The sequence below is a fragment of the Hippopotamus amphibius genome, chromosome 3 (assembly GCF_030028045.1).
Source record: "Hippopotamus amphibius kiboko isolate mHipAmp2 chromosome 3, mHipAmp2.hap2, whole genome shotgun sequence".
Taxonomy (NCBI): Eukaryota; Metazoa; Chordata; class Mammalia; order Artiodactyla; family Hippopotamidae; genus Hippopotamus; species Hippopotamus amphibius.
In genome coordinates, this window is record NC_080188.1 from 50,011,580 (window position 1) to 50,038,993 (window position 27,414).

A 27,414-nucleotide genomic window follows, 5' to 3' on the forward strand; every position below is an offset into this window, starting at 1 on the left:
GTTCTCCTGAAAAGAAAGTTGAACATTTATCCATGAATCAAGAAGGTAGCACTGCAAACCCTATCAAGAATACAAAAGCAAGTCCAGTAGCTAAAGACCACCGGACTGGAAAGAAAATCTCAGAGAATTCATCAGTACAGGCTCAAGTGCAAAAGGGGAATGATGAATCTGAGAGTGATTTTGAATCAGACCCCCCTTCTCCTAAGAGCAGCGAAGAGGAAGAGCAAGAGGATGAAGAAGTTCTTCAGGGAGAACAAGGAGATTTTAATGATGACGATACTGAACCGGAAAATCTGGGTCACAGGCCTCTGCTTATGGATTCTGAAGACGAGGAAGAAGAAGAGAAACACAGCTCCGATTCGGATGATGAGCAGGCCAAAGCCAAGTACAGCGATGTGAGCCCGGTCTACCGAGACACATCCGGCAGTGGGGCAATCCAGGATCCTAGTGCAACACTCCTCGCGCCCACCCAGTCACCCTGCGACGCTGGAGCGGGGACTCCCAGGCCGGAGTTTGATGTCTTTGGCGCTGTGCCCTTTTTTGCTGCGCGCGCTCAACAGCCCCGACCAGGGGAGCTGGAGAAGGACCTCTCCCCACAGGGCCGGCTTCCTGCGGTGGGGCTCGAGCCCGAGGAATTCGACGTCTTCACAAAGGCGCCCTTCAGCAAGAAGGTGACCGTGCCCGACGCGCACGCTCTCCCTGCTTGTCCTCAGAGTGTGGATATATTTGGCTCCACTCCGTTCCAGCCCTTCCCCACATCAGCAAGTAAAAGCAACAGCAACGAGGACCTTTTTGGGCTGGTGCCCTTTGAGGAGATAACTGGGAGTCAGCAGCAAAAAGTCAAGCAGCGCAGCTTGCAGAAACTGTCCTCTCGCCAGAGGCGCACGAAGCAGGATGCGGCCAAGAGTAACGGCAAGCGGCATCACGGCACGCCCACCGGCGCCAAGAAGCCGGCCAAGCCCGCCTACCGCACCCCGGAGAGGGCCCGCAGGCACAAGCGGGTGGGCCGCCGGGACTCTCAGAGCAGCAATGAATTTCTGACCATCTCGGACTCCAAGGAGAACATCAGCGTTGCTCTGAGCGACAGCAAAGACAGAGGGCATGTCCTGCAGGCCGACGAGGGTCTGTTGGACCCCTTCGGAGCCAAGCCCTTCCACCCTCCGGACCTGCCGTGGCACTCCCCGCATCAGGGCCTGAGCGACATCCGCACTGACCACAACCCTGTCCTGCCCGGACGGCCCAGGCCGAATTCACTGCACGGGTCGTTCCACGGGGCAGATGCGTTGAAAATGGATGATTTTGGTGCCGTGCCCTTTACAGAACTCGTGGTGCAAAGCATCACCTCACATCAGTCCCAACAGGCCCAGCCAGTCGAATTAGACCCATTCGGTGCTGCTCCCTTTCCTTCTAAACAGTAGATAACTTCTGATGGATTCTTGGTATTAACTCCTGTTTCAAAGAAAAAAGTATGAATAGTTTTATGAATTTGAAAGAAAATTTATTTGTATAGCTCTTTATATCATTCATTCTTACACGTCAATCAGAATAGGTGATTTTTTTAAAGAAACCAAATAGAAGAAAGGAAGTATTGCACAGGGTAGTGACTCCAGGTCTCTTCCGCGCAGGAGCGAAGGGAGCGAAATGGCACGCTCTAACCCCGGGGTTTCAGCAACTGACCTGACGGCACAGAAATCCAGGGAAAGCGGGTGGGCCCTTTCCAGACGTGTGGTCCCCGAAGAGGGACTGGAAAGCTGCGGCTTTATTTTTATAACAGAATGTCACTTTTGTGTGCGTATCCCAGGCTCATTACAGAATCCAGCTTTTAAAACTGAGTTGTTTGTACATACACAAGTTGCATTTGTGGATTTTTTTTTTTTAAGGTCTCTTCTAATTTCCACATGGGGGAAAAAAATCCAGTTCTCCTAAAGAATGAGAAAGCTATTATCTGGAGAGTGCAGAGATTTTAGTCCTTACACCTTTCTCTACAAAGCAGAGCCAGAAGTCACTGACTGTTGTGCCTAAAACTGTTTCATTTAAAAAAAACAAGTGCCATTAATATGAAGTATGTACACAGACGTCTAGAACAAAAACTAAAGAGAGAGATCTCACGGGTGGAAAAATGTAGAGAAAAAAAATAACAAAGAAAAAAACACTCAGTACTTCAGGAACACTTTATGTTCTGTTTTTAAATGGCTTCTTGCTCAAAACTTATCACGTCCCTAGTAAAGCAGATTATTGGAAAAGCTGGGAGTGAGAACAAGGGTCATATAGAAATTTTATGTTAGGGAAAAATATGTAGCTGAACCCCTGAGTTTTTGAGACGTTTACAATGTAAAAACCACGTTGTATTTAATAATGTGCTTTACTAAATTACCACCTTCACCAGCTATTCCCCAAGTCGTGAGCAGCAATTTTTGAGTCAGGTCTGGAGGGTGGAGTAGTTTTAATAAAGTGCACAGAACAGCAAAACCCACAAAGCCTTACCGGCAGGGCGTGCACATCCTGCCGCAAGTACCTCTGCACTAATACACGCCATCTGAGAGTGGCTGTGAGTGCCAGATGACGAGGGGCTAGCATCTCAGCTCTGCTAGTTAGCGGATCGTGTCTTTGGTGGAAAGAACCCAGCTACCAAATTGCCTTTTTTTTTTTTAACATCACAAATCCTAATTACAAACTTGAGATTTTATAGAAATTAATGAGATAGAAATCATGTCTGTGAATTAATGTGAATACAGTATCTGTGCTTCCTGTGTCTCCAACTATTTTAAGTTATAATTAACTGTCCTCCCCTATCAAGGTAACATTTAGAAGTTTCTAGAACCATTAAAGCTATTTACAAAAAAAGGGTGGAAACTTATCAACTGGCACTCTCCTTGACTCCTCTATTTTAAATTAACTCTTTGAGCCCAATTAAAATGTATATTATGAGTAATCTTATTAGAATTTCTTAGTGCCCCAACTGGGATGAGCTATTTGCCTGTTTTCACAATTCTAAACTTGCAAAGAAGCAGAGTATATGTAGCTAAACCATCTATTTTTTATTGCTTCTCTCTTCTGTGTTTTAAATCAGATACAAATTTTGTGGACATACAGGGAAGGAATATATGAATCGGAGTGTAGCAGAGGCAGACCAAGCATGACAGTCATTCCTGCTTAAAAGCTGTACTTTCAGAGCCTAACTGCACCAGTTACCTGTCCTTGTGCCAAAGGCAAATATTATGTTTGCACCTTTTTTTTCTTTCTGATTCTCAGGTTGATTAATACTGCTAATGCAAATGCTCAAGTAGATGTTCTTTAAAACTTTACAAAGTAGATTCAAGTGATACTTTCTTTTAAAAGTGAAGAGTTGATGATTACACATAGTAAATTCATGAACTACAGTAGGTTTGTATCAAACAATCTTTTTTTAATGAAAATCTGTTGATGTATACACAATATACTTCTTTGACTATTTTAGTCCTTAGCCTTGGTCTCTGCTAGACCTCATGAGTTTCATAATTTAGAAGGGGTAGAGATGAATTAGTGTGGTCTCCTTGGGATGTAAACATGAAATACCTAGAGTCTATCTGATACCAAGGCCTTGATTACACTTGTTTTTCAATACACTGAATAATTTTAAATGATTTAGACACTGATAGACACTTTGGCTTATAATGCTGGATAAATTCTAAGGAAACACTTTGACGTTGTTTAAAATATTTACATTCTTATGTATATTATATCACAGCTTATAGCTCAGAGGAGACGTTTAGGACTTAATAGGGGACCCAAAGGGATAGAAATGGGGAAATTCCTTTGTGTTGAAGTAGAGGCATTTTCCCAAGGAGTACAGGATTAGGGCTGCTTTCCATTTCCCATCATGTTTTCCCACTACTGTTAGGATGCAGGTCACTTCACACAGCTGATGCCCAGGTAATTCCCTTATGAGATTATGAGAATAAAGCTCCCAAGAAGTGTAAAAGAGCTTAACATACTTGGCACACAGCACTCAGTAAAAGTTTGGCTGTATTATGGGATGGTCCAATTCTTGTTTAAGGAAGGAATGTTGAAATCATGTTCCTATTAATCAGTTGTCCTCTGTGCTGCTTTAGCATGTAAAGTAGTCATAACTCTAAACCTGTAATACTTGAATATCACTAAGGGAAGTAAAATATTATGAAGCTAGCAGAAGTCTGAGGCCAAAGTTATTTCTGTCCTAACAGCTTTAATAATGCTTATTGATCTTGAATCATCTTTTAAAAAGTGGACCATTTGCTTAATTATTTTCATATTATCACTTCAGCAAAATGTTAGTGTTAAAAAGATCAGCTTTTATGGCACTGAGGAATGTATCTTTGAAGACACAAAAGTTGCTTGGTATATTTACTAGGCGGAGGAGGGAAAGGTTGAAGGCTGGATGACAATTTAACTAACTAGAATATTTATTCAGAAGGATCCATTGGGAAAGAGTGTGAGTCTTCCACTGGTGCACCCCATCCCTCTGTGTGTGTGTGTGTGTGTGTGTGTGTGTGTGTGTGTGTACTTGGGCACATTTAGGACATTATTTGGAATCGTAGATAGAAGCAGCTTTTGGTCCTACCCTGTTTACTCTATGAGAGTGATAGACTGCTGTCCTTATCTTGCTGGTGGGAAATTCTAAGGTGGAGCCCCTCTACTCTGATGTTCATCAGGCAGAGCAGTTTGCCTACTATTCAGCCTCTTGGCTTGGTTTGTTTTTGATTGTGGTACTTCATATTAGCATTGCTAGAAGGTACACATGTATTAGTATCACTGGTTCTGAGGAGTTTGGGTACATTTATTTTAATATATGTAGAATGTGCAGTAAACATTTTCTTTTCTTTTTTTAGCAAAATTACTCATCATTTTAGGTCCAGTGTTGAGGTGACAGATCTACTGTGAGAATGAGCTGACAGATCTACTGTGAGAATAACATAATGATAGTTTATTAGAAAAATTTATACACAGTAGTGTTTATATATTAGGGTAAATATATAAACGCATGCACACGTCACATCTCTCTACTATGGAGTTAATGTGAATTTTTAAATTTTAAATGGAATTGCAACCACAATCATTACTAAAGGAACATTCACTCCTAGTGAGGGTTTACAAAAGCCACTAAAAGAATAAGGTAGACGGATGAAAATGCAAAGGGCCATCATTTGGGGTTATTTTTATTTAAAAATTTATTGTACTACTTTTGAAAGAGAATTGTTTTTATTACTACGCTCTTTTTGTGATTGAAAAGTCATCTAATAGTAAGCAGTATAGTAATAGTAAGCTACTTTTTAATTGCTGGCAAACAGCTTTAAGTGCACTTTCTTTGATTACACTTCCATTTTTTTGTTAAACTTGAATTTTCTGAAGCCTTTTATGTACCACTAAGCAAATACCTTTAACTTTTAATAAACCTGATTTACATCTTTATTATATTTCTAATTGTTAAATACATACTTTCTAAAGTTAACTTCAATCCTCAGATGTAGCTGGGAAACTGTTATGAGATAGAATTGGTTGCTTTTTTTTTTTTTCTTCCTATACCTAATTAAAGCACTAACTCATTTTAGTACTATATTGCCTTTACATTGCTTATTCTTATTGACTGAATCCTGTCCTTCATTCACTTTGTTTTGTTTGAAATTTAAAGTTATTTTCTTACTGTATTTATCATACCTACTGTTTTAATAATCTGCTTTCTTTAAATGCAATAAATCCCAGATGGATTGCATATTCTTTATAATCAGTGACTTCAGAGTTTTTCATTATTAAAGGTTTTGGATGCAAACTTCTAGTCAGTTCTTTCATTCATACCACAGACACTAAGTATCTATTACGTACTAGCTAATGGAATAGAAAAATGAATAAGATTAGATCTCTCTTCTAAAGAGCTCACAGTTTTGGATTTAAGTAAGAAAATACATTTTGACGTAGCATTTATACAACAAAACAATAACAATTTGTTCAGGGACTAGAGTTAACTGATACTTACAATGATGAAGGTAAGGCAGAAACATAGGGCTTCGAGACACCTTTTGAATGTTTGGCATAGTTTTTGCATTATATATACTTTACTTTTTAAACTCTTTAAAAACTGGTGACATTTTTAACTGTTAAAAATATTTAGTTAAATAAAATACTATAGTTCTTGATTATGTCAGAAAAGAGGCTTTGGCATGTAAAAGAGAAACCTATTTATTGGACTGATGGACTAAAAGTTTGGTCTCAAGATCACAGTATTATGTGTTATTCCACAAACTGGAGTTTTAGATTGGTGGCTTGTGGAAAGACTCAACTTATTTGTTAGAAATGCACTTTTTGTTTTTTGGAAGTAGTAACATTTATCTAAAGTTATGTGGAAAAATAAGGGCTTTGTTTCTTTTTAATAAATGGTACAAAGAAGCAAAATATCTGATATAAAAGTTATATAAAAAGAACAGTGTGGAATGTGCCACTGTTCATATTCAGTTATAGTTAACTTCTTTAGGGAAGAATATATGCTGCAGTTAGAGCTGTTTATTTTGAGTAAGCTAATCCCTTTTTAAGGAAGTCTAGCTCCAGCATCAGGTGTAAGATGCAGTTAATATTCTCATATTGAAAGCATGAGCTTTTGAAGTTTTATTTGTTGCATATTTAAAAAAAATAGTTCACTTTTGCTTCAAATTGTTGGCAGTGCTGAATTTACGTGTGTGTTCTGCAGTGGTTTTGATCCCGGATTTGTAGTGCATGACTAGACCTTGGTGGCTATCATCCCATCCTCTAAGGATGGAAGTTTCACTGTTCACAAGAGACCCCCACTGTTACTAACTCTCCTTTCTGAAAATATTTTCTCAAATGTAGTTTCACTTTTGGATCATTCTCTTGCTATCCTACTCAGGAAGCATGGTACAGAATTTCAGGAGATGTTGGTACCCAATAGCATCCATACCTCTTTTCAGTATAAACACAGTTGTGAAAATGCATGTAAGTGACACTTCTGTCCCTCCCCTAATAGCTGGTTCTTGACTGTACACACTTTGGCAGGGGTAAAATTACCCGGAAAGATGATTACAAGTGAATACAGACCTACTCAGCTCAGCAGGAATCCAGAAATGCAGGTTTTTTGCCCCTTGATGTTTAATGCAGGGCAAAGGATATCTCTAGGTAGGTACCTGCTAAATGGAGAGCTGTACAGCTTTATGCCAGTCAGTCACAATCTTCAAATCAGTTACTGTGTCCAGGTGGGATGCCATTAAGATGTGACACACATTCCCTGAAGCTTCATTCCTGATTCCAAAATATGATTGTGAAGCTGTTAAGTATTACAAAGAATGACAAGCAGCACTTAATATATTTAGTAAACCCAGTTTATTTACATAATATTTCGCCATGCAGCTCATGAATTGCACCAGTGTAACAAAGACAAGCACTATCTTGCCTATTTGAAAGTGGCTTTATATAGAAAGAGAATTCTCTTAAATGAGTTAACCACAACTTTACAAATCATTATAGACAATTTAAAACAGCCATGAATAATTTAAAAATGTAAAGTCTGTAGGTAAAGAGCTTTTATAGTTTACACACTGGTAAAATTAAAACCAGTCTTTTTTAGTACTGTAGATGAATAGTGTACTTCTAATCTTATTTTAGTAAATCTGCAAAAGAAAAATAACTTAAATATACATTATTACAAGGCTCAGGTTCACAGGCAATTTTTAAATAGTTATTCTTTAATGTTATAACAATGTCTTAAAAATTTTGCCAGTAGTGATGTGCACACAGTAGGTGGTCAATAAGTGCTGATATACAGAAGTGTTTGTAGTTGACAGCAATCCACATTCATTCATTCCCTACTTTATAAGTACATTATAGTAAAGATAAAAAAGAGAACTTTCTTACAATATTTAATATTTTCATAAAAAGATGAAATGTTTACATGGTATAATTTAGTTCTCCGTACAGTCAGATGTGTATGCTTTTTAAATTCAAAAACAGTCTTAAAGTATAGTCTTTTTATCAATTAATTCAGAGAGCAAGTATTAAATAATTCATACACTGACAAAAAAATGAGGACTATTTCTAAAAGTTAAAAGAAAATGAAACAAAGTTCAATATGTTTTTATTTTGAGACGATTTTATAATAAAAAAATGGTGCCAGACCTAAAATAACTAGACTTCGTCTTCATTTTTAAATTAATTATAACTACTCAGTATATTCTATTTGGCCAAAATGACAAAATATCTATTTAAAAGCAATAATATCATGTAAGCTCCTAAGGGATGCTTTAGGGAAAATATATCCTATTATCATTTCACCAAAATCATCTTTCACTTAGGACATGAATCAAATGTCTGGCCCTATGAAGTAAGACGGCCATTTTCAAAGTGGTGTTGCATCATAACAATGGGTATAACGTGGTGTGCCCTTGGCCTTGGCGAGGGAGAATTCTCCTCGCTGAGATACTAGCATGGGGAATTCGTATTCCAAAAGCACTGCACTGAAAGGAAATACAAAATTTTACAGATGCATAGACTGAGGCACATTAAAGTAACATTCCAAATATCAGATGTATAAACGGCATTTTGGGAATAAGCTTCACCATCAATCAACACCTTCTGATATTTAGAAATTCCAATGTTCTGAAGATACACCAGTATTTAAAGCCACTCATGTCAGCCCATTAAGAAACTTGGGTGATATTTTATATTCCAATAAACAACATGTTTTTATGAATGACTGCTTTAAGGGATTTAACTTATGCGTATGAAAAGACCAGAGAACAAGAATGCTATGTTGTATGATAGGGCAGCGAGATTATTTTTTAAGTACATACAATACAGTTTCAGGTCCAAATACTAGATAGTGTATATCAATACTGTGAGTTATCAGTGCAATACTAACACATGCATAAACAAAGAACGACCAGAGCACAGATGAATAATCATGTCATCAAATGGGGCATCTGCATGACTTTGTTCTAAGGCTTAAGGTTCATTTCAGGGTCAAGAACTGGGCCATCTGGAGTCTATGGCCTTGAAAGTAGCACCCATGTACCTGGGAACCCCCATCATCAGGAAATTTAAGACCGCAAACTCAGCAAGGTGAAAAGTCTTCTGTTATAGGAGTTTTGGAGCCCCAAATCTACCATATACTGACAAGAGCTCAATTATTATATGGAATTAAGTAATATTTGAAATTAAAAAGCTTAAATGGCTAATAACTCAGTTATCAGACCACAGAATTTGTTGCCTGGTCATGTAATCGCTTCTTAATATGATTTTTATCTGATGGGAAATGACAATGGTAATTCTTTTCCCTTTCTCAATGCCTCTCTCAACTTAGAAGAGGTTTAAAGTTTTGTGCTAGCAAACTAAAAAATCCAATATTCCTAGGGAGAAGAGAACCTGCAACTGAAGGAAATAATATCTTAAGTGCCAGTTTCTCACAAACCGTCCATTGACAGCCTAGTGATTACTCAAAATCACGACCAGCTGGTATTAAGCAGGCTATCGAACCCTTGCCTTGATTAGGCATTTAAACTTCATCATCTACTCTAAGTATCTCCTATTAAAGGAATCACATCGGAGGACTCCGTTTTATAATGGAGGTGAGCCCTTCTTAAGGAAGTTAAGCTGGTGTTCAATAAAGGGAGTACTATTTCTACACTGGCTTCAGATTCATTCTTATCCAGATGCTTCTTATGAATGCCAACTAATTTTCACTTTCTGTACAAGCAGCAAATTAGTAGTCTTAAGGGTTCATAAAACAGTTACTATTACAGATCCCCAAGTATATTTTTCCATTTTTATAAAGTATTACTTATATCAAACCGGAAGGAAAAGGAAAAACTAATGGGAATCTCAGAAACAGTGGGGTATACAACTCCGCATTATATATTGCTTAACAACTGAGTACACCAGGTGGCCATACCTGAATTCACAAATGTGAAACATAGTCAGGACAAGGCTTGGTATGTCTGTACTGCATAACATACACTGTTGACTGATGCCACCAATATAACATCACTACTGCAAGGATATGCCATATTTGGTGGCTTGATCCGAGGTAGTTTAGTTGTCCTGGAAGGGAAGGTACAGAGAAAAGAATATTGATTGCAATATTTTGATATTAAAATAAAAAAATACTTCCATCTCTGCCCTTGCAAATATGACTCTGCAGCAAAAAGATTTTGGCAGTCTCAGAGGACCTGGAGACCCACTGGAGATTCAGGCCAAAGTGTTTTCTAAAAAAATATTAATTCAAATTTGAGTCCGACTTTAAGGTTTAATTCATTAAGCATACGGGTGAATTTTAGAAATACTACTCCAAATGCCTTTTCAAAATCAAGATGTGGTTAATTTCAGGAATTTGACCTTTTGTCTCCCACGTCTCAACTTATACACCTGGTGAAGAAAAGACACTGCATGAGAGAAGCAAAGGGAATTAGTGCTACAAATCATGGAGTTAATTAGGTATGAAGCAGATACATGGCTGTGTTTTGATATGTTTGCTCAAAGCACTTTTTAGTTTAAGCAGGTGTGTAAGGAGGCAGCTCAGACCTGAATCTTGTGCTATCAGACTAATGGAACAATCTGCAAAATGTAATTAGTAATGGATTAATTAAGGCTGATTAGTTCATACACAACTTAGGAGAATTAATTTCTTTTTGTGGTTAAACAAGTTTAAATTCCAAGGAGACTAAATAACTAACATGTGGGAAGCATCCTGAAAAACAATAAAATAGACATCAAGATACAGAGCCATAGAAATTTAAATGGGGGCTTCCCTGGTGGCACACTGGTTATGAATCTGCCTGCCAATGCAGGGGACTCGGGTTTGATCCCTGGGCCTGGAAGATCCAACATGCCATGGAGCATTTAGGCCTGTGTACCACAACTACGGAGTCTGTTGCTCTAGAGCTCGTGAGCCACAACTGTTAAGCCCACGTGTCACAACTACTGAAGCCCGTGCACCTAGAGCCTGTGCTCTGCAGTGAGAAGTCCACGCACCGCAATGAAGAGTAGCCACCACCCACTGCAACTAGAGAAAGCCCATGCGCAGCAACGAAGACCCAATGCAGCCAATAAATAAATAAATTCATTAAAAAAATTTTTTAATGTAAATAACTTTTTCTTACTCATGGTGCTTCAATGGTCACATAATACATTGGGCTGCCCAAAAGGTTCATTTGGGATTTTCCGTAATATTTTATGGAAAAACCTGAACAAACTTTTTGGCTAACCCTATAAATATTCTCTTTCTCTGTCTTCTCTTATTAGGAATAATAATCAATATAGTATGTAGATTTTAAAGTGTAAGTCAACAGAATACTTTCTGTGGAGATTCTTAGCACTGTTTTGGTGCCATGGAACCCTTTGACAGCCTAGTGCAGCTCACAGACTCATTTTTAAAATCCTCATAAAACACTGAGGATTATAAAGAAAACCGATTAGTCTGTAATACAAGTATCACCTATTCAGTGAATTCTGTCCATGGACATCTTGGGGATCCCTGCACCCATCAAATACTACTGTGATGTTTATATATTAAAAAAAATTTTAACCTGAGCTGAAAGTAAGTTCTTAGGTTTAAGTTTCTTGATTTCACAGTATTCACCCACCATCTTACCACCACTACAACAAGTTTCTCTTTAGAGTCAGGTAATAAATGAGGACTGGCCAGACAAGGTTTCCAAGCCATGCATTCACGAACATCTGAGACCATCCCTATGATGTGTAAAGACTTTTCATTTTTTATGGTCTCTGTATCTCTCCCGCTCAAATGTACCTGTACTTGCACACATTCTGTTACATGGGGCATGTTTCATGTCAAGCTCATCTTGAGAAAAGTTAAGTTAATAACGTTTGACCTTTTATAGGTATCCTATATTACGCAACTGGGAACTTTTGATCTGAATATTTTAAGGCCTAAAAACACTATAGCCATAAAATCACGGAGTGTAGACAACTTTCATTGGTTAATTTTCTACATGTATCTATGATGAAGAAGAAATTAATAATAAAATAATTATTAACAAAATGATGCAAAAATGTATTTTACCGAAACTGTTTTCCACAGAGAATTCTGACCCTGCCTGGAAGATGGGTAGTCTTCAATTCAGTGACACATCCTAGTTATGTTCCCAAATCCTAATGTTTATATTCAGTTCTTCATTGTATTCCATCCTTATTTAAAACTCACTGGTTTTGGAGACAACTGATACTTACATTTTTGAATATTTCAATACACAATATATTTTGTCAGCTATCTTGTTAAAACTCTTATTATTTCTAATATGTCTGTAGATCTTTTCAAATTTTCTATATGAAAATTTTTTCATCTGCAAATAAATTTATTTCTTTCATTTCAAAAAAAAAGCGCCTCAGTGGTGAGAAATCAAGGGCAGAGAGGGATGCCTGAGGTTCTGTGGTCTATTCATTCTCTAGTTCAGGGTTTCTATCCTTTCTTCTTTCCCAACACACGTGATGAGTGGCACAATCCCATCTTTGATTCACCATGGAAGAGGTTCTTAACCCAGGAGGAAGGGAGGAAATCTGAATTTAAACTGCTTCCCTACTTCTAGGCGCAAAACCGAAAGACCACTGCTTTATGTCTCTTGTTCTTCCTGACTTGAGCCAAAGCTCACCTGGACTTGCATCATTCTGTCCCTTTCTAAGCCACACATTTCATTTATGAAACTGGGGTTGAGGGACATCGTAATAACAACTGCTAAGATTTACTGAGTGCTCACTGCTTGTGAGGAACTGTGCTAAATGCTTCACGTGCACCTTCTCATCTAATCCGCACAATAACCCCAAGAGAGAAGAATATAATCTTCATGTTTCAGAAGAGGAAACTGGGCTGAGAAAGCTGATGTGACTGACTTAGCTCATGCAGCTAGGAAGTGGCTGACAGGGGATCTGAACCCAAGCAGTCTGAGTCCAGAGCCGAAGCTCCTAAACAAGCAGGTATGTGTTCTGGAGAACATCATTCATGCTACCCAGCGTCCTCTTAGTTATTTTCCATCAGAAGACGTTTTCCTCTGGACTGAAGAAGCAGGGAAATCTGTCCTTAAGTTCCTGGCTTGTGTACATCTTGGGGACATGAAGGCCCTTAACTTAGATTAATTTCCTCTTACCACTGGGTGCCAGGAAGGTGAAAGCCAGACTGATGGGCTTTCTTTTATAGAAACTTATGATAGATACATTGTGACGTTATCCTAAGCCTGGCTTCTTTTCATTATCCTGTTATTTTCCTTTGCCTCTTGTTTGTTTTATGGATCTTGCATATACACTGATATTAATTTTTAAGCATAAGCTGGTATACAAAGAAGTAAATGTTAATTGCTAACTAGTGCTCCACAAAAAAAGCAGTGGCTGGGAGTTCATAATTGTGAAATGGTGGTAATCCTATCTACTGGACCCAATTCACATTGTGACAATGAAAGATAAAGTTTGTGGAAAGTCATTTGAAAGTTTAAGTTTTAGATACACTTGAGAAGAGTCATTCTATAATCAATAACATTGGGAAAAAAAATCTAAGCTTTCATGCTCTGAAGCACAGACCTCTGCTATATATTTAGAATAAAGTTAGAAAACCATTATACCAGCGATACGTACCTGGAAAGTACCTTTCTGGAACTTTGGAAATGTAGAACAGGAAAGCAAGAAGAGCAATCACATACATCACAATTACACGGGGTGCAAAGTCCTGAGAAGCAAAACATATTTTTTTCACAGATCTGCCTACTGCGATTGAATTCTCAATTTCTTATAAATCTAATTCATAGAATTAGACAATACACAGAAATAGAATTCATAGGTGGGACTGAAATCTGTCAAATCTGAATTACTTTTGCAGATAGTCTCCAATAATAGAAAGCCTGCTCTCAATACTTCAGGAAGCAGTCCATAGGAGTGGGACATAGAGACTACCCTAAAGGTCAGGGCACTACAGCAGCTAAAGCTTCAACATCCTGTATGTCCTAAGGGCACCCAACTCCATCTACAACATAGGTGTCTGGGTGGAATACGTATGGGAATGGAGTTACCAGCTGAATAAGCAAAGAGACTAAACAGGGATTTGTGGCTGGAAAAGACCCAGGAGGCTTGGCCCAACAATGAAATCTGTTCCACCATCCCAGATAAATGGTTCTCTTGAATACTACTATACAAAGCAGTCCATCTCACAGCTCTTTTGGAGAGATTTTCCTTGCTCTCAGAAAATCAGCCAGCTCTAATTTATACACGCTGTTCCTAATTCTGGTTATAAACCCAATTTACCAAGAAGCCACTTAAGAAATAAAGACAAATTACTTCTCTTCCCTCTACAAATATCTGAGAATCATCATGGGGCACCCCCCCCCCCAAATTCTGTATTCTCAGACTAACCAACCTCAGAGTTTGCAAACATTCTAGAACACAGCTTCACCCTACCTCCCAGAATTCGCTCTTTAGAACATTTTATCTTTGGTTAAGTGTCTCTCTCCATCTTTTTTTTTTGCTGAACACAGGATGGTTCCCATTTTTCCTTTTTTTCCTTTTCTGAATTTCTTTAAAATCTACTGGCTTAATGGGTCTGGTTCTCTTTCTTTGTCATGATAAGCTTAAAAAGATGTTTCCCTCATCCCAAAATTTCAGTCACTTCTATCTCAATATTTAGTTATTCATTTCTGGTTAGGATTAAATCTAGAGTGGCACTTCCCTATTCTATTTTCTGGGCATCAAAACTGTCAGAAAAACGATGTTTTCACAGATATCAGGATCACTGAAGTTACTCATCACTACTATATCATCTTTCTCCCAATTTCCTAATCTTATAAAGAAAGCATCACTGTTGTCCTCCAGCTGACAACATAGCCAGATCATATCACAATTCACTACACCGCAGACTTCCTTTCTCTTTAGTTTTATATGTAGATGCCATCCACCATACTGCTGCCAACAGTATGTAAGCCTACTATTAGTCCTCCCTCTTCGAAAAAAATATAATTCTTTTGAATAAAACCTGCATTTAAATCCCCATATTCCAAAGGTCCCATTGCAACAAGTGTATGCGATTTCTTCTAGATTTCTTGGCATAGTTATGTTAAAAGTTCTCAACTTTACTCTCTGGCACCCACTAAAAGCATTTTTATATGAATCTCTAAGAACTTAAGTCTTTGTTCTAATTCCATTCTCAAGAATGCTGAGGAATTCTCACTGAGGTTCTTCCTAATATACTCCAACTGTTCCCCCACAATAACTGACTTTTATTTTTTAACGTATTTTCCTTTCTGGGTGGAATATGCTCCCACGGCTCTAGCTACCAAGACGGTAATGATTTTCAAGTCTCTACCACTAGTCTTGAACTCTGAGCTAAATCCAGACTCTATCTCCAACTTTACATCCCACACGTACCTCAAACTCAACAGGTCCAAGAAGAAATCCTTCCCAATTCCTTTTCCTCCACAAACAAACAAATCAACTGCTCCTACTAGCAATGCCTCAGGTGACAAAGCTGGAAACTTGGGAGTCCTCCTCTACAGTAGGGACTTGGGTATTTACATACTAAGGGTAACAGAGAATTAAGAATGTAGCATCTCACAGCAATACATCTCAGAAGAAAATAGTAGTTAGACTTCTATCACCATAAGGTATGTTTATTTATATATAGATGAGAAAAATCATTGAGTCGTTGTGCAATTATAAATATGCCCTCAAGTGACAAAGACCCACCCACTTGGCCTGATTATACTACTTTACTGAAAGGAATAAAACTGAAAGGACAAAAAAAATGGGAAAAATACTGGCCACACTTGACCTACCTGTACAATAGGAGCACCGATTCCTCCATTGAGCCAAACCCAATGAAGAGTCGGGATCACTCCATATCCCGAAACAGAACAAAAGATGATAGAACGGAGCCTCTGCCACTGCTGTGTGAGGTAACTGGGATGAATCTGAGCAAAGAACACCGCCAGAATCATAGCAAGCACTGTGATCAAGTACACTTGACGCCAATACTGGAATGAAAGGAAATCACATTTTAATCGTTATTAACAATAAGGGAAGGAAAAGAGTAATTTTCAATTTTGGCTTCTACATTACACATTGCAAACTGTATTTATTTGGTACTTTCATTTCCAGACACGACTGCCTTCCTTCGTTAAAGCAGCACATGTTGCATACAACTGTTAGGTTTCTTAAGATGATAAACCAGACCCCAAAGTGAGCTGGTAAAGAACACATTTATTCACACAAAAGCATTTCCTGAGTACCTACTGTATGCCCGGGGCAATTTAAGTCCTGCGGAAACAAAGACAGCTATGACATGGGCTCTCTTAGTGGGTGAGCTCATACGCTACGAGAGGGGCAGATACACAAACAAATGATTATAATCTAATGGTAACTACTGTAACTGAGTTATGAACAGACTGTTGTGGAACCACAGAAGAGGGAGCAACTGATATCTGGAGTAGCTAAGAAAATGCTTCACAGAGGAAATGACATCTCAGCTGGGTCTTGAGGAATATATAAAATTTTTATGAGAAGAGGGAGTTCTCAAGGAAAAGGAACAGCACACAGAGCAAACAGGTTTGCACAGGGAGGCTGAAAGGCAGACATACTGTCAGGCTACGTATTTGTAACTTTACCATGCTGGTACTGAGGGAATAGCAGAGTTCTTGAAGAATGACAGGATATGGTTGTTTTTCCAACTGGAAAAATATTGGAATGATAACTCTAACATCAGTGAAAAAAAAAAAAGAGAGATGACAGGAAGTCAGCTAGCAGATATTATTATAGAATAATTGATTCAAGGAGAAAATAGGAGCCTGGACTCTTGTTGAACAAGGAAGATAGATGTTAGCACCAGATACAGGAGACATTTTTGAAATAAAGTCTTAATGGCTGACTGGATGTGTGAGAGGGCAGTAGAGGATGGCTCAACTGTTTCTAGTATGAAAGGTCATGCAAATGGCTTCTACTAATGGAGCAAATGAACAAAGATGACCTGGATGGGGGTGTGTGTGTGTGTGTGTGTGTGTGTGTGTGTGTGTGTGTGTGTGTGTGTGTGTTGGGGAAAATGGGGGAGCATGAAAGAAGGTTCATTTAAAAATATACCAAGTTTGAAGGACTTACAGAATATTTAGGTATCTAAATGAGTGGTTGAAAAGCTGGTCTTGAAGCTCAAGAGTTAGCATCACCTAGGACACAGTTCTTAACCTGGGCTCCATAGACTTCTCTGGGACCATTACACTTCCTGAAATTCACATGTCAAAATGACTGTCAGTTTGTGTCCAAACACACATTATCTGGGATGGAGGGTCCATAGTTTTCAATCTCATCCTCAAAGCAGCCTGTGTTCCTTAAAAGGTAAAGAGCCATTATAGCAACTGAATATTTGGAAATGATAAGATACCACAGGAAAGAAAACTTTTCCTTTAAATGATCATGGACTGTATTAGCCCTAATAGTTCTTTTTCTCTCTTTAATCTACCTTGAACATCTAGTTTTTCTGAAAAGAGATGTATAAAAAGTATCCCACTAGTCTCTTTATCAGATGTTTGAGAAGAGGTAAACAAAAAACAAGTTTCAGAGAAAGACAGAATAAGGTAAGCAAAACAATTCTAATGTTACATGACTGTACTCACAAGCCTATTTTTTAAAGATATAAACAGTTTCATGCAAAACGAGTACGTTGTGAAAGGTGAGCAGATATGAACAGTTTACTACTAAAACCAAATCAATTTACAACAACGTAAATGGCATATATATTTAATTATACGCTTATGTTCCAAAGTAATCAGGCCTAAAAAGCAAATGGCTCATGTATAAGTGGCTACAATTAATAATGTTCTTATTATGTTCTTCTAATATGTTCTTATTAAACACCAAATTATGATGTTTCGCTTTGCTAGTTTTACACTCCAGCAGTGTCGACAGTTTTTTCCATTATCGCGTACCAACAAAGGTCCTACTTAAGAATTCCCAACAGTCAGAGGACTCCTGTGCTGCAGTCAATCCTCCTAGAAAGTGAAGGCTGGGGATATGGCTTAGACCACCTGCTCCATGCGGAGGGCTCGGGCAGGACAGGCTCTAGTCCAGTGACTAGCAGGTACATTGCCCCGGGAGAGCGGCTCAGTCTTGGCTCTGAAAGGGAAGGAACTAAATGGATAAAAGGGGGAAAAAGAAAAAAAAAAGGTACGGTAGGAGAGCAGGAGAAAGAGTAGGGTCGATGGAGACTTTCTGAATGGGAGGCCTTGGGATGTACTGAGCCCACAGGAAGATTCATTTTGCCTTCTTGGCTCAGACATGAGGTGAGGAGGTAGTTTGGCTGGCCGAGATATTTACATCAGTTGCTATGTAATTTGATCACTGTGTTTCAAATGCTGCTTTGCACAAGGCAAAAACTGACTTTTGTAACTTTAGGGTCAGAAAGCAGAGCTGATCTAGAACTCACAACAGACACATTTGTTAAGACACTCACCACCCATCTGGTCTGTCTCTACGCCTGCCTCCAAACATAAGACTAAGGGAAGGAACACATATTTCTTATATAAGAAAATGGGTCAACACACAGCTATACCTTTTCTTGTTTTTCTCACTGAGAGAGGAGTAAAGGATAAGAAGGGAAAATAGCAGCAGCTACCTTCATAATTTTAACAAGTGCTAACTTTAACTTCAACTCTATAAACACAAAAATAAAAGATATGTAAAGTGCCTGTGAGGAACCATGAGGTTACATGGATTTAGTGGGGAAACATTAATAATTTAATGTTTACATTAAGTTTCAGAAAGTAACAGATATATTATTTTCCATGGAAAGTTAGTGAAAGGAGTAGGAACTAATAATAGATGTTAGAGATCACAGGGCCCTTTTGAAAAATGAACTTATGCCTCCACCAGACTTTTCTGTTTCTTCTATAAGTTAATTAATTATGCGCTTATTCAGAAGTTCAAGGGAACCATGGCAAGAAAACCCAAGACCTATATATGAAAGGTAAAATGTAAAATGTTTTAAGTTACTTACATTATTACAATAAAATGCATAAAATACGCCAGAGACATAGCAGCCCAGTATTCCAATAGAAATTCCTGCATAATCTAATGCCATCCATCTTCGACAGGTTTTTTCTGATCGATGGCAGGAAAAAAGATGATAGCCCACAGAGCAAAGCATACAAACCTATGGAAAATAAAACAAATCTTAGCAAAGTGAAACAAAAAAATGAAAGCAACTCATGCATGATGTTTAGGGAAGTGGTCAAGTCCAGGCTTTTCAGCCAAACAGACCTGGACATGGACCCTAGCTTTGTGCCTGACTATATGTCATCTCCCTAAGTCTCAGTTTCTCATGGGTAAAATGGGGACAATGATCATAAAGAAAGAAATCTATAATGATAACTATTTCATAATATAAAAATTTAATGAACAGTATAGTAGAAGGAAATCTACTGAGGCTTATTTTGATCCATGAATAAATTTCTTTTTAAAAACTACTTACTACAGAAGTAATATATATCCTTAAAAAAATCAAAGAATATTGAATTGTATGCTGTAAAAAAAAAAAGTAAGCCCCTCCCAGTCAATCTACTCTCCAGTGGTAGCACTGATAGCATCCTTTTGTGTCCTGCCAGATATTTTCAATGAACATATCAAACACCTATGATATAGAAGTCTACACACACACACGATATACACTTTTTTAAATTAATCAAATGGAATCATATTATACAGTCTATTCTATTTTTTCTTTTCACTTAAGATCTTTTATGTCTGTAAGAGATTTCATTGTATAGAATTTACTTTTAAGTTAGAGTTTACTTACAGTTAAACGTGGCTTTGCTATGTTTAGGGAAAATAATTATGACTTAATACTGACTTTATATGTTGTCAAATTGAGAGCAAAGCTAATCTGATTCAATCAGTTGCTCTGAAGATTGATAAGGTTTCTATAGCTGAACTCGCTTTAGTCATTAAATACCTGCTGCGTGTCATACATTGGGGATTCAAAGATGAAACCTCTAAAGAGATTTTTCTGAAACAAGTGAACAAATGGTGATGTAGGAAGTCCTATAGAAAAAGTTGGTGCAGAGCACAGTTACAAAATAGAGGAGAGAGAGTACTAGGTCTGTGGGTGCATGTGTGTACTTGTGAGTGGGAGTGGCAGGCAGAAAAGAGCTATATATTTCATAGAAATATGAGCCGCACCTTAAGTTGATCTGGCATTCATCAAGGACACAAATAAAGGTGTGCACAGGTTTATTGGAGGGCCCACAGGAAAAGCAGCATATTGAGAAACACAGCATCATAAAGGAATGTCATGTGGCCTTCCTCATGATGTGATTATGACAAGTCCTATACATCAAGGAGTTTCACTTCAATACTATGGGCTCTGTGCGATAGTAGTGAAGATTTTAAGTGCACCCTTATAGAAAGGCTGGGTTGAGAGGTTACAAAGTAGCCCTTGGAAGCAATGACTAGAGCTTACACTAAGCCAGGGACAGTGTGGGTAGGGAAAAATGGGCTGGATAAATAGTCATCTAGCTCTTCTATAATCTCGCCATTAAACAAACCTAATCACTCCCCATGGCCTCAATATGACTACTCAAAACAAGGTTGTTAACCACACTCTTATTTCTTCATCCACTATCTAAAATCCTTAATAGTCTGTGGCTTTGGCTACTACAAATCAGAGTTTACTGACCCAATTAAACGTAACTCTAAGAAGCGTGGTTATTTGTTTTCTCTGATTATCCTTGAGATAAAACACAGTAAATCCAGAGAACATGAAGGTGTATACCCTCAGTGACACGAAGAGATCTCATGGTCACAATGTTGAGTGACACAAAACAGCAAGCAGAGATGACCACAGCTCAGAAGGAGGTAGACAGGATGGAAGGCAGGCAGGCGTGAGGCAGCTGTGCATACACAAGCATCTGGAGGAATTTTAACCCAAATGTCAAATGTGGAAGTGGAATTTCAAATGACTTTTACTTTCTTCCAAATACTTTTTTGTTTGCTTGAATTTCTACATGAGTATATCTTATAGTAATAAAGAAACAGGGACTTCCCTGGTGGTGCAGTGGTTAGGAATCTGCCTGCCAATGCAGGGGACACGGGTTCAACCCCGGGGTCTGGGAAGATCCCACATGCTGCGGCCCATGTGCCACAACTACTGAGCCTGCACTCTAGAGCCCGTGCACCACAACTACTGAAGCCCATGTGTTGCAATGAAGAGTAGCCACAGCTAGAGAAAGACCGCGTGCTGAAGTGAAGAACCAATGTAGCCAACAAACAAACAAAAACAAACAACAGTAAAGCTAATTTCATTGTGAAAAGGAGGAAAATAGAGAGTGGAAAGAGAAAAACTACAGTATCAAGAGGAAGGTAAAATATATGGTATTCATAAAGAACATCTGAGTTTTAGAAAAGGTAACATAGATTTAGTATGTTCTGTTTTAAAAGGGATGTATCACTAGAGTTGCTTAAAAAAGCTGACAGGAAAATTATCTGACATAGAGTATGTCTCCATTTTCTGGAAGTTTTCCTTCTGTGGAATATCTCACTCCATCAAGGTGGACAGGTAATTATAACATGACATCCTACCTCTAAAGCTCCTTGCCATAATAACCAAGTACCGCAGGATCTGGCGCCTGCCTATATCTCCAGCCCCATCTTTCTCCATTTTCCTAGGGTCCAACCACAAACACCAACACCTACAAGTCCAGAAAGTGCTAGGCTGTCTCCTGCTTTTACGCACTCTTTTTTCTGATTCAATGCCCTGCCTCACTCTCCCTTCTGCTCACCTATCTGGGTGACTTGCTCTTTATGACAGGCTAGTTTTGTTCAGCACTGTATTCCCGATGCCTAGCTTAGTGCCTGGATATAGATAGGAGGTATTACAAAAATATTTCTTGAACTGAATTTTAATGAACTGCATCTAGGGAAAGGTGTTCTCAGATTCTATTCTTCTCTAAGAAGGACTTCTGGGAAAGTTCAAAGCCTCTGAAATTACATTCTACTATTCAGAATGTACTCTATTAATCTGGTTGGTAGGAAAGCACTGAGCATATAAAAAGGGTAGAAGTGAAAAGAGTGAAAATGTTACATCTTTAAAAACTTAAATGTAAATCAATATTAATACATATATTCATGGTCTACCATGCTGCCTGCTGACTAATAATTTGGGGAAATTGTGTGAAAAAGTTATAAATATAATTTCATAAAAATAAAAATAACAAAAATGATATTTGTAAGTAGGGAAGGTGTGCTCATTTGTCTTTAGAAGCTGTACTGGGTGTGACAGAAAGATCACTGCACTAGTGGCTGGGAAAACAGATTTTTACTGTCCTACTAAACAATCCTGAGCAAGTCACAAACACTTTGAGTGTTTCTTTATTGGCAATTGTTTTAATTCTTTCATCTTCTCAGTTTTGCAATGCATTGCTTTTTTAAACCACGATGAAAACGAATGTGTGTTCCCTGAGCTAACATCAGCTGTGGCTAGGTGGATAAAGGGCAGGCCTGGGGTAGAGGAAAGCATGCGGGATCCTCAAAGGAGATAATATCCATGTAACTAACAGTAGAGTATAAACCAGTTTTTCTTATATGAGAAAGAGTATACTTTAAAAAATACTTAAAGAAAAAATAATTTTCTAATAATAACACAAAAACACAGAGTATTCTTTCCCTCATAGAAATTTAAAATATGGTTCTAGAAACTAGAATTAGAAGAAAAGGGGGAGGGAGATGTTTCCAGTGTATTTCTTGATCATTTAGGTCCAAAGTTTTGAGTCAAATGATGATGGCCTGAAACTGATTATTACACAATGAAAGCAACATCTGTGCAGTTGACATATGGATTCCCCTCTCAGAGCAGCAGCAGGTTAACTGCAGGGAGTGCTGGCCTATGTTTGGAAGAAGAGGGATGACAGCTTTTTCTTTTCATTTTTATGTTTTTTTGTACTCTCTGCATTTTTTAAAATTTAAAAATATCAGCTGGATTTTGGTCCATGTTAGTTTTCTTCTTCTGAATTACCTGTTTGAAAAATTATTAAATATAACTTTTAAAGGCACTTTTACAGATCCCTGATGAAAAATGAAAGTGCTCAGGAACTAACACATACGAGAGGTACAGAGAAGAAGAAACTGAAAGTATCTGAAATCAGGCAAGTGTAAAAGCCCCAAAGGAAATTAACATTAAAGTTGAGAGAAAAGATTAATACCAACAAAATAAAACAGTAAAATTAAGACAGTATGGAAACAACAAATACAAAACTCATAGACATAAAAATGAGAAATCTTCCCAAACAAGTTTTATGCAGACAATAGGTTCTACTTCAGTGGGCAAATAGAGTACAGGGATTCCTATCTTTGTATTAATCTTAAAGTAGAGATATTGGAAAAAAAAGAAATTTTCTCAATCTTTAAAACTTACTGGATTTCAAATATACTCTCACAAAAACATACTCTGGATGCTTATATTATGAAAGTGAATAAGCTAACCTATATGCTATTTGGGGGCTCTTTAAAGCAAGTTGTGGGTGTGAAATAAGGTCCCTGCCCAAGCTTGTCTGACTAAAGTTCTCTTTATCAATAACAGTGTTTGTGAAATGACTTACCTGGAAGCAGAAAAGACAAATAGAACAAATTACAAAATCTTCTCTGGATGCACTCGCTGAAGGTAACACAGATGTCATGTCATATATTCCCAGCGTGAAGAAGAGAAAGAAACCCAGCAAATGACTCCAGATGTTCACCGTCTCATTAGATAAAATAAACAAACTGGAAAAAAACCAAACGTGCAGCTCAGATTCATATCTGCTCACTCACTGTCAGCCTTTAAAAGGTTAAGGACAATTTTGGGGGTTATCTAATACTTGCTACTTTAAGCCCTTAACCCCACATTTACCTTCTAAATTTGATATACCATCTCCATGAATCCTGGGATCTTACAGTTTTCTCTTACTCACCTCTATTATATTCACCATTTCCTTCCTCAATTAGAGTTATTTATGTATAAGTTCCATCTCATCCTCCAGCTTATCAACTCCCTGACAGCTGGCACCATTCATCTTTATGACACCACTGTTCCAAGCACAGTGTCTTGCTCAGATTAGATGCTAAATGTCTACAGAAATGAATGTGCAGATTAAAACTGGGTGCTAGCTAGCATACTCTCACACTCATTAATAGGTATCTGAAAACTGCTAAGCATAAGGTTAGGCGCAAACTTAAAATACCTTTTCAGTACTCATTACATGCAAGTGCAAAGTTAAATGGACCTGAGAGAAGCAGGATAAATACAAATGGATCCACTGGAAATGTCCCTTAAGACAGGCATGCTGCAACAACTTTGCTGTGGTTGTTTTGAATCCAAACTAGCAAAGTAGTTTCCAGGTGGCATGAGCTGCTTCTTTTTTGGAACAGCAGGAGGTTACCTTTAATATCAGTACTAATCACCCTCTTTCAATTTGCCCCAACTGGTTTGAGTTTGAGTAGTCTTGGCAGCACAGGCCAGCGCAGAGTGTTCCCCGCCCACCAGGAGCCAGGAGGCTCACTGTGCCTTCATTCCCACCCTGGGCAACAAATTAGCTCTGGGATCATGAGCGAGTCACTTAATCTCTCTGGCTTCAAATTCTCCATCTCTATAAAAAGGGAGCTGGATTAGATGTTGTTGCAAGTCCCTTCCCGGGATCCTTCCATAATCTTGTAAAATGTTTCTCTAGCAGTGGATAAGACTTTTCAAAGGTGATGTCGTGATGTCATGATTAAAGATGAAAATTCTTTTGCATTTCTCTTGCAAAATCCAATCTTTTGTTTCAACTAAAGTCTTTGACCTTCACTGAGTCAGAATCCTTATTAGTAAGCACTAACGTACAACTCTAATACTGAGTTTGCAGCAGTCACCATGGGTCACATTTTCCCATGTCATAAACACAGCAGGATCTCGCACAATCAAGTGATCATCAAGGATAAAGTGGATCTTGTAACATGGACTTCAGGCTTTATCTTGTATAAGCATCAAGTGTAAAAACTACTTATACTGGGGCGGGGGGAAGAGATGAAGGAATGTGAGGAGACACATCTAACCCTAGGACTCTTTGACAGCCAAAACCACACTCTGCCTGTTGCCTCAGAAGTTTTCATTTGGTGAAACCCAATATAACCTGATTAACTGAGCAGAGAGGCACAATCTTGGCATGCTCCTTTCAACTAACAGTATTGGCAGAACAGCTGTGACATACAAAACCTCTCCTTATATCCAAAATGTGTCCTTGTCCCTCTAGATAGCTAAAAGAAGAGAGGGCAAAAGCTGAACCTGGACAAGACCAAGCTGGTGGGACGAGCACTTAGAAGAATATCCCCAGTAAGGGATCTACTCTTATTCTATGAGAAGTTAGACCTATACTCTGTTCAGCTTCAAAATCAACAATCAACTTCATCATCACCTGTTCGGCTTCAAATTCAATGATCATGGTGATAATAAGTCACTTTGTTGAGTGCTTATTAGGTACCAGGCTTTGTGTAGCATATTACATACACAATCTCATTTAGTCCTTACTACTTTGTAAGGCAGATACTGTAATTACCCTCATTTTTACAAATGGGGAAAATAAGCCTGGGAGAGGTTAACTTTTGCTCAAGGTCCCACAGCTGTTAACTGGCAGATACGCATACCCAAGTCTTTTTTTACTTAACAGCCTGAGATCCTAGGCACTATGTTTCACTCCTTAATCCATGAAATGTGGACCGTAACGTTAGAATGCAGAGGTGAGTATAAAACTATTTAAGGCAATTGACTACCTGCTCAATGCTTGTGGAACTCCACATCCACAGCAGTGCTCAGCTCTGATTTCTTGTGTAATAACTTATGCAAAGGAGTCAATGGGGAGGAAAATGGTACTCAGGATGCAAACTGTGAAGTACCATAGGCCATGCACTGAAGCCAAGTAGGGATGGACAGTGATGTCACCTTGCAACCCTGAGTCGGAGAAGCACTTTGAAAGCAGGCAGGGCAAAAGAACTGGGGAAAGACCATACCAAAAAGAAGATCGAGAATCAAACATGCAGTTGCTGCTTGAGCAATTCCATAGCCTACATTCCAGAAGTGGGGTTTGTCATTATAGTGACCTGGGTTCCCGTAATTAAATACATATAGTGAGTTTTAAGAGAAGGCTAGTCCAAGAACTAGAACACTAATTTTTCAGTTTTGTTTTTTAAACCCAGGCTTTCAAGGGACTCAATTTTAAGAGTTTAGATAATTAAGAAATTCCTTTATGCCCTAGTGGAGGGCGGTGCCCGTTATAGGCTCTCTTTGCTATAGTGCTTTTCCCACACAGCGTTTTTTTCACGTTATTATGTAATCGTGTAATTAGCTCTTTAATGTGTGTCACCCACGCTAGACCTCAGTAGCTTCATGGGAACAAGGGCCATACCTGCTGTTCTTTGCAGGACCTGGTAGGGTGTCTGGCGCCTAGCAGCGGCTCCATACTATCTGCTGAATGAACGAATCAGGGATATCTAAGTATATGGCAATGTGAACTTGTTTCCTATTTTACAGACATTATCTGGCCTCAAACATCTGAATTTCCATAGGGCTGCCTTAAAAATAAACAAAGCTTAGGTATACACAGGGGCAAGTATGGCTCAGCCACTGTCAGTGGGGTCGATTCCAACATGTATTCCAACAAATGGAATAAAGGATGTAAAATCCCTTTGTAAACAGCAAAGCCACGCAGCGGTTAGTGATTATGATCAACGTCACTATCATTAGTCCATGGATCAAGTACCCCGGCGGGGGAGATGGAAAAATAACGAGAGAGGAGAGGCGGCACAAAGGGATGAAAAGGATGGGGAAGCTAGGAAATAATGGGCACAGAGAAAAAGCAGGGAAAGCAGCAAGCGGACCAGACAAAAAGGGTGTAGATGAGGAGGAGGGGCCGCCGGCGCGCCCCCCAGGCGCACCCAGCGGAGGCGGCCAGACTGTACCTTTTGATACACAGCCTGGAGGGCAGGTAGGCCCGGTAGCCGTCGGTGATGTACGGGTTGTCCTTGAGGGACACGGGGATCTGCTCGTAGGTGTAGAGGCGGATGCCGCGGGGCACCAGGACGGGCCAGTACTGGTAGCTGCCCAGCTCGATATAATGTGCGCTCTTTAGCAGCTTCTGATGCATCCTTCCCGGCCGCCGCCGCTCCCCAACCGGGCAGCGTGTCCGGGCCCCGCCTCCCCGGGGAGGGGGCTTCGCCGCCGCAGCCCCCGCCCCGGAGCCCGCGGACGCTGCGCGAGGTCCTACGGCCCCGCCGCTGCCCAGGCCCGGCTCCGCGGAAGAAGCGGCTGCCGCCGTCACCGCCGCGGCAGACCCGGCGGCGTCGCAGCCCTCTCTGACGTCAGCACGCCGCGGCGGGCCCCGCCCCTGGGCCCTGGCGGGGGCCGGCGGGGCGGGGGCGGGG

General features: G+C 39.2%; 2 protein-coding genes across 14 annotated transcripts in view; one reads left to right on the top strand and one right to left on the bottom strand.

Moving 5' to 3' along the window:
- BMP2K (BMP2 inducible kinase) overlaps positions 1 to 1,418 on the top strand; it is a 115,979-nt gene extending 114,561 nt beyond the window's left edge. For all 3 annotated transcript variants that reach the window (XM_057726106.1, XM_057726107.1, XM_057726108.1), the window contains one exon: positions 1 to 1,418. In XM_057726106.1, the coding sequence (XP_057582089.1) occupies positions 1 to 1,418 (1,418 nt within the window).
- PAQR3 (progestin and adipoQ receptor family member 3) lies at positions 1,315 to 27,327 on the bottom strand. Of its 11 annotated transcripts, XR_009052533.1 has the most exons (8): positions 26,953 to 27,327; positions 23,583 to 23,745; positions 18,989 to 19,144; positions 15,783 to 15,980; positions 13,597 to 13,687; positions 9,908 to 10,056; positions 7,149 to 7,263; positions 1,430 to 1,449 (listed from the first exon to the last, which is right to left on the bottom strand). XR_009052533.1 is itself a non-coding variant. In XM_057726113.1 (7 exons), exons 1-6 carry the CDS (start codon positions 27,135 to 27,137, stop codon positions 7,152 to 7,154), a joined length of 930 nt encoding a protein of 309 aa, XP_057582096.1. In that variant the 5' UTR covers positions 27,138 to 27,327; the 3' UTR covers positions 1,315 to 1,449; positions 7,149 to 7,151. The 11 variants fall into 11 exon arrangements, 6 of the variants coding, with proteins under 6 accessions (XP_057582096.1, XP_057582093.1, XP_057582097.1 ...); XR_009052534.1 differs by lacking the exon at positions 9,908 to 10,056 and having other exon boundaries at positions 1,315 to 1,449; XM_057726113.1 differs by lacking the exon at positions 9,908 to 10,056 and having other exon boundaries at positions 1,315 to 1,449; positions 7,149 to 7,288.
- Between the last annotated feature and the right edge of the window lie 87 nt (positions 27,328 to 27,414).

Coding starts and splice junctions, on each gene's coding strand:
- PAQR3 (XM_057726110.1), bottom strand. CDS start 27,137: ATGCATCAGAAGCTGCTAAAGAGCGCACATTATATCGAGCTGGGCAGC. Junction 23,746..26,952: donor TCCAGGCTGTGTATCAAAAG/GTACAGTCTGGC, acceptor GTTTTTTTCCAG/TTTGTTTATTTTATCTAATG. Junction 19,145..23,582: donor TTTGTCTTTTCTGCTTCCAG/GTAAGTCATTTC, acceptor TATTTTCCATAG/GTTTGTATGCTTTGCTCTGT.